This window comes from Nicotiana sylvestris, chromosome 1 (assembly GCF_000393655.2).
Source record: "Nicotiana sylvestris chromosome 1, ASM39365v2, whole genome shotgun sequence".
Classification (NCBI taxonomy): domain Eukaryota; kingdom Viridiplantae; phylum Streptophyta; class Magnoliopsida; order Solanales; family Solanaceae; genus Nicotiana; species Nicotiana sylvestris.
In genome coordinates this window covers 68,438,404-68,445,734 of record NC_091057.1, presented here as the reverse complement: position 1 = coordinate 68,445,734, position 7,331 = coordinate 68,438,404, and the positions used below count along the sequence as shown (strand labels likewise).

At 37.3% G+C, this 7,331-nt stretch overlaps 2 protein-coding genes across 2 annotated transcripts; both read left to right on the top strand.

Annotated features, from left to right (window-relative positions):
• Nucleotides 1-826: 826 nt before the first annotated feature.
• Nucleotides 827-2,296, top strand: LOC138870990 (uncharacterized). The gene is made up of 3 exons (XM_070148838.1): nt 827-1,238; nt 1,368-1,475; nt 1,953-2,296. The coding sequence occupies exons 1-3, from the start codon at nt 827-829 to the stop codon at nt 2,294-2,296; spliced, it is 864 nt and encodes a 287-aa protein (XP_070004939.1).
• Nucleotides 2,297-2,554: 258 nt separating this feature from the next.
• Nucleotides 2,555-3,426, top strand: LOC138870984 (uncharacterized). The gene is made up of 2 exons (XM_070148832.1): nt 2,555-2,933; nt 3,329-3,426. Exons 1-2 carry the CDS (start codon nt 2,555-2,557, stop codon nt 3,424-3,426), a joined length of 477 nt encoding a protein of 158 aa, XP_070004933.1.
• The last annotated feature ends 3,905 nt before the right edge of the window (nt 3,427-7,331 follow it).

The window sequence follows — 7,331 nt, the reverse complement described above, 5'->3', positions numbered from 1 at the left end:
GCTTGGGTGTTTTAGCTATTGTAAATGATACAAGAAAGTAAACAATTAGTATAGAGAACGTACCAGTAGTGAGAGAATTTTCTGATGTATTTCCTGAGGATTTATAAGGATTGCCTCCATTACGAGAAATAGACTTTGGTATTGATTTGCTACCTGACACACAACCCATATCGATACCCCCATATCGAATGGCACCAGCAGAGTTGAGGGAGCTAAAGCAACAGTTAAAAGATTTGTTAGATAAGGGTTTTGTTAGACCTAGTGTATCACCATGGGGTGCACCAATACTATTTGTAAAGAAGAAAGACGGATCCCTGAGATTGTGCATTGACTACAGACAGTTGAACAAGATAACAATACGCAATAAATATCCTTTGCCTCGTATAGATGACATGTTTGATCAGTTACAAGGAGCTGCCCACTTTTCAAAGATTGACGTCCGTTCTGGTTATCATCAACTTAGAATCAAAGATGAAGATATTTCTAAGACTGCTTTCAGAACTCGATATGGGCACTATGAGTTCCTTGTGATGCCTTTCGGACTAACAAATGCTCCAGCTGCATTCATGGATTTGATGAATAGGGTGTTCAAGCCGTTTCTGGATAGATTTGTAATAGTATTTATTGATGATATCCTGATATATTATCGTAGCGAAGGAGAACACGAGAATCATCTCAGGACTGTGTTGCAGACATTACGAGAACATCAGCTTTATGCTAAGTTCTCGAAGTGTGAATTTTGGCTAGACTCGGTATAATTTCTGGGACATGTTGTATCCAAAGATGGAATTATGGTAGACCCTAAGAATACCGAAACTGTGCAGAAATGGCCCAATCCTACTTCTCCTATAGAGATTCGCAGCTTTTTAGGCTTAGCAGGCTTTTACAGGCGTTTTGTGTAGGATTTCTCCAGAATAGCGGCGCCATTGACCACGCTAACACAGAAAATGCAAAGTTTCAATGGACGGAGGAATGTGAGCAGAGCTTTCAAAAACTCAAAACATGTTTGACAACGGCACTAATATTAGGCTTACCATCAGGTTCTGGAGGATTTACAGTATTCTGTGATGCCTCGAGGGTGGGATTAGGATGTGTTCTCATGCAAAATAGTCGTGTTATAGCTTTTGCTTCGAGACAATTGAAAAAGTATGAGAAAAACTATCCTACACATGATTTAGAGATGGCTGCTGTGGTATTTGCTCTAAAAATTTGGAGACATTATCTATACGGCGAAACTTGTGAGATTTATACTGACCATAAAAATCTGAAGTATATCTTTCAGCAGAGAGATCTAAATCTTCGGCAGCGTCGTTGGATGGAACTACTCAAAGACTAAGATTGTTCTATTTTGTATCTTCATGGAAAAGCCAATGTGGTGGCTGATGCATTGAGTAGAAAATCTATGGGGAGTTTGGCACATATAACCCCTGCAAAGAAACTTTTGGCCAAAGATATTCAGAGACTAGAAGATACAGGTATCAGATTTAGTGTTGGAAATTCAGAGGCATTGTTGGCTTGTGCTTAGGCTAAGTCTTCATTAGTTGAGCGCATTAATACAGAGATGAGGTCTTAGCTGGTAAAAGCAAGGATATGATTGTTGAAAGTGATGGTGTTCTTCGAATTGGTGACATGCTATGTATAGCAGACGTAGATGGGTTGAGACATGTTGTTTTTGAAGAACCCACAACTCTAAATACACTATACATCCTGGATCCACAAGATGTACCATGACCTGAAGCAATTTTATTGGTGGGAAGGTATGAAGAAAGATGTTGCTAACTTTGTTTCTAGTTGTTTGACTTGTCAGCAAGTCAAGGCCGAGCATCAGCGACCCGCAAGACTACTACAACAAATTGAGATTTCATAGTGAAAATGGGAAAGAATTACTATAGATTTTGTCATCGAGCTACCACAAACCCTTAGATGTTATGAATCGGTATGGGTGATTGTAGATCGACTGACGAAATCAGCACACTTTTTGTCGGTGAAGACTACTTATGGTAGAGTCAAGTATGCACAGATATTTATGAATGAAATTGTCCGACTTCACGGAGTTCCAATATCCATCATCTCTGATAGAGGATCACAATTCACTTCACGCTTTTGGAAATCTTTTCAAGAAGCATTAGGTACACGAGTAGATCTTAGTACTGCATTTCATCCACAGATAGACGGGCAGTCTGAACGTACTATTCAGATCTTGGAGGATATGTTGAGAGCTTGCATTCTTGAGTTTGGAGGTAGTTGGGACACTTATCTACCGTTAGCTGAATTTCCTTACAACAATAGCTTCTAGTCCAGTATTCAAATGGCACCATACGAAGCATTGTATGGTAGAAGATGTCGTTCTCTTATCGGATGGTTTGAAGCTGGTGAGACTAACTTATTGGGACCAGGCTTAGTACAAAAAGCTATGGACAAAGTCCAATTGATCAGACAGAGATTGCTTATAGCTCAAAGCAGACAAAAATCTTATGCGGATAAGAGATGAAGAGATTTAGTGTTCACAATTGGGGACAAAGTGTTCCTATGAGTCTCTCCTGTGAAAGGTGTAATGCGGTTTGGGAAAAGAGGCAAGTTGAGCCCTAGGTTTATAGGACCGTACGAGACACTAGACCGAGTGGGAAAGGTGGCTTATTGTTGGGCACTTCCTCCTGAGTTGTCCTCTATTCATCCAGTGTTTCACATCTCAATGCTAAGAAAATGCATATCAAACTCATCTCAGGTGATTGAAGCACCTGCTATACCGCTTGATGAGAAGTTGTCTTACGAGGAGGAACCGATTGCTATTGTTGATAGGCAAGTAAGAAAGCTACGGTCAAAAGAAATACAGTTCGTGAAAGTCTTACGGAGAAATCATACTGTTGAAGAAGCTACTTGGGAAATGGAAGATGATATGCGCGTCAAATATCCCAATTTATTTCAGTCTACAGGTACGTGCTTGAGTTAAATTCGGGGACAAATTTTATAAGGTGGGGAGGATGTAAGAGTCATGAATTTCAAACAAGGACATATGAGTCATTTAACCAAAAAAAAAAGAAGAAAAAAATGGAAACCTTGGTGGGCCGTAGCCCTTAAACAAAAGGGTATCAGGTTCTAAACAATAGGGATTTGGCCGTCCCTTATGCCTCAGCAGAAACAAAAGCTATAACAAAGCAAGTACAAAGGAAGAAGGGAAAAAGAAGAAAAAAAAAGCTGAAGCTGTGTGTTGGAACCATAGCAATAGCAGTTGCGAAAATTTTGAGCATTAACTGATTGTCACGGGTAATACTTAAACTTCTTATTTGAGTTCTTCTAGCAAATTTTAATTTCGTTTCTATGATTGAAGGATTTCACAAGAAAAAGAAAATTTTCACATTAGTAAGAAATATTATGGATAAGTATAGACAAGTAATGCTACTGGTTTTAGTTCATTCACGTATTTAAGAATTTTTCTTTGTGAAAAATCCATAAAACTTTATAAAATTAGATAGATAAATTATATGAACAAGTTGAAGTTGATAGATTACTAATTACTCACAGCGTGGGCAGATTGGGAATTTTGAGTCAAATATGAAACCCCGAGGGTTGGGTATTCTAAATTAGCTAAGAATTAGCTTAAACAAGAAAATTAACACGAGATCAATGTTGATGTGATTATATAGATTGATTTAAGAAAGTCGTATAGATCGGTCGAGGTGACGAGTTTGGTATTTCGACACGAGTACTGTGAGTAGTAATTTTACCGCAATTTGTGTTTTCATAACTTGCATGATTTATGCATGATTTTTAATATAAATATGTTACCGATTAATTTAAGTTGCATGTGAGGCAAGTCTTTTACTCGATATGATACCGAAATTTTAAATATTTTTGTTGTCACTAGATCTGTTTTACCGTTAATTGAATTTACTGTTATCGAAAGGAAATTATATCATTTGATAAGAACCGAAATGCCCTATATTATTTTAAAATAGTTTCTACGAGTATATACGGATTACAGAGACAAGTATAAATTAGAGTTGACATTGAAGGATCCCATAGCTAATGGCGGGTTCGTTAGACCTGGTGCACCTTGTAATTACTGATTACCGTTATAGCCCTCGCTAGTGGGAAGGTAGAACTAGCATACCGTTACCGATTTTCCTCGAGTAGGGACTACCGTTATATATGACATCTTGCAAAGAAGTCCACAGTTATACCGATTACATGATCCGTTCATTGAAACCTCCCAAAATGTGAATACTGATATTATATAGTGGTTACCGAGCTTATTACTGAATTGTCAATTATATTTTATTACAAGAAAAGCGTGATGAGACTGAAGTTTTTTTTATTGTTTATGAAAGGGCATATATTTCGTGTTATTTTCTGTTTGAGATACTAGCATGTTTTCTGACTTGTTCCCAAAGAAAAATGGTTGTGGTTAAGTATTATTACTCACTGAGCTAGCGACTCATTCCCCGCTAATTTTTTTTATAGAGACAGCAGCTGACGTTGGCGAGGATTTCATTAATTAGAGCGCACAAGTTGATAGTTTTTAGTGAGCCTCGCACTTGTTTGCTTGGGCGGAAATTTTATTTATTTTCTTGGTCTTTCTTTGAACTCTTAGAGTCGCTCCATGGTCATTCTTTTAGTGTCATGAGTATTATTGTGTTATTATAGTATTATGTTGAGTATCGTTCTTTATTATCAAGGTTGGAGATAAATTAGTATTTCTTGTTGTTAGTGGGTTGACTAGTAATGGTGGAGACTCGTTTTGGTTAATCGATTGGTTGTCAATTGTTGGTATGGTATTAGGATGTTTGGTTGTTGATTTGAGACAGGGAAATTTTTGGGATAGTCCAAAAACAGGGCGAACTCTGTCCGATTTTCTGTAAAATACCGAAGAGGCTTACTTGGGGACACTTGCTCCTGGGTGCCGGTCATGATCCTAAATTGGGTCGTGACAAAGTTGATATCAGAGCTTAGGCTTTAAGTCCCGAGTCATGGAGTAATGTTTTGTAGAGTCTTGCTCATGGGTATGTAGGCGCCCATACTTATGATCTCGAGGCTACAGAACATTTAGGAATATTTTCCCTTCTTTCATTCTTTGATCATGCATTGAGATAACATCTATTCTTTTGAACCTTCTATCATGGACTGGGTACCTCTTGGCCACCTTATCAATGTTGTTTTTATAGTGATCCTGCTTATGAAGACAACACTCTTTAATGACGTGTCCAGGCTTTCCACACTTATGATAACAATCATTTTCTTTGAAATTCCTGCTTGAACTCCCTCTTTTTGGAATTTCACCATTCTTCGAACCATCTTTTGGAATCTTCGAGTTAGATACGCCATGTCAGACTCATTACTGCTTGAGTTGCTCTTGGCAGCCTTGAGAACTAGGATCTTCTCCTTCTTCGGCTCTCTTCTTTCAAGATACTTCCTTCTCTTCATCTCATAGGTTTTGAGATTTCCAATTAGCTCATCAATGGTTAGCTTTTGCAGGTCCTTGGCTTCAGTGATAACATTTACCTTGCATTTTCAAGAACCTGGTAGAACATTGAGTATCTTCCGGACCAGCTTGTTTGTTGGAATGATTTCTCCAAGAGAATGAAGCTCATTGATAATTGAAGTAAAACGTGTATGCATATCTTGATTGGAATCTTCCTCTTTCATTTTGAAGAGCTCATACTTAGTGGTAAACATGCCTATTTTGGTCTGCTTTACTTGAATAGTTCCCTCATGAGCAGTTTTGAGAGTTTCACAGATCTCTTTGGCAGATTCACATGTTGTTCGTCTGGTCTAATACCACAAACAAGAATCTTCTTCGCCTTGAAGTTCTTTTCAAAATCCTTTCGATCAATATCGTTGTATTGTTTACTAGTCTTTAGGGCAGTCCTTGTTCTCTCTCCAATAGCTTTCATGAGAACAAAAGGACCACCACAAATCATGTCCAATGACTTGGAGTTCACAGCCATGATGAAGTCATGGATTCTTGTTTTTCCACCATCCATAGTACTTGTTGTTGAATCTTAGAGGTCTTGTGGTTGATTATCCTTCTTTGAGGGTTGGTAGAGCAGTCATGATGTAGATTTCTTCTAGGTGTTAACCTTTTAAAAAGAACCTGCTTTGATACTAATTGATAGAAACTAGGAGTCCATCAAACAATATAGAGAACCAAGTTCTCTATCTATTCCCATAGTCAATTCGAAAGTAAAGAACACACGATATTTACATGGAAAACTCCCTACTCAATGGATAAAAAATCACAACCTACCCCAGTAGGATTTCAACTCTACTAAACTAAGCAAACTTCAGAGTAGAACCTATTGCAATCTAGGAATTAAACTCTTTATCCCTCACCCCTTACAATAATTATATTGTAAGCATTTTGTAATAATTCTATTACAAATCAACACTCTTTGACTAACTCTAGTCAACACAACTAAAATAATAATGGTTGAATATTGTACTACAAAATACTTCTCTAAAGTTGTGTAGGTGTACAAGTAAAGAACAAAAGACAAAGACTCAACAAACTTAATGACTTAAGACATCTTCAGTAGTGGGATATGGTCCTTGTATTTGTAGCAGCTTTGTTCTTGATAACACCTAGGAAACAAGTGGCTGCTGACACTTGAGATGATATGCTTTTCAGATTGTCAAGTATTAAATCAAACCTTGTATCATGTTCTATATATATGAGAGATCATGTGAGAATAGATAGAGATAATACATATTTTGGTTTGGCCTCTAGTAGCAGCGGCTGTGCCGCTGCACTGCTGCCACTCGGTATAGTGAGACATCTTTTACAATCATAGGGTTGATTGTATGACGGCTGGGGAACTGATCATATTTGGTACCTTATGTTGTCCTAAAGAATAGTTGGCCGAATATCAAAATATATCGCAATAAGCTCAAAGGAGTTCATATCTGGTTCCTCAATGAAGTTTGACAAATCATCAAAATCAATAGTAGCATAACTTATCATCTTCCCTAAAGGTATGCACAAACTTAAAATTGCCTATACTGATAATTTCTTAAATGTGTTGTATAACATGGTTGATATATCACGATGGCTTCATCTTTAAATTAATCACAAAAAACAAGAAACAAAGAGTCTAATTCCTTCAATTAAGGTCTCCACCATGCCACCCAACTAGTCTACAATATACTTCCATCATTGTTGATTTAGAGTTATATTTATTGCATCCATCCACATTTAGTTTAACCTATTCACTGTTTGAATTCTTCAACATAACTGCTTGAGATTGGATTATTTGTTGTATTTTCTCCACTATCCCACACTTATCAATTCATAAATGTCGATGTGTATGACTATGAAACTAATAGTTAAGCATCAA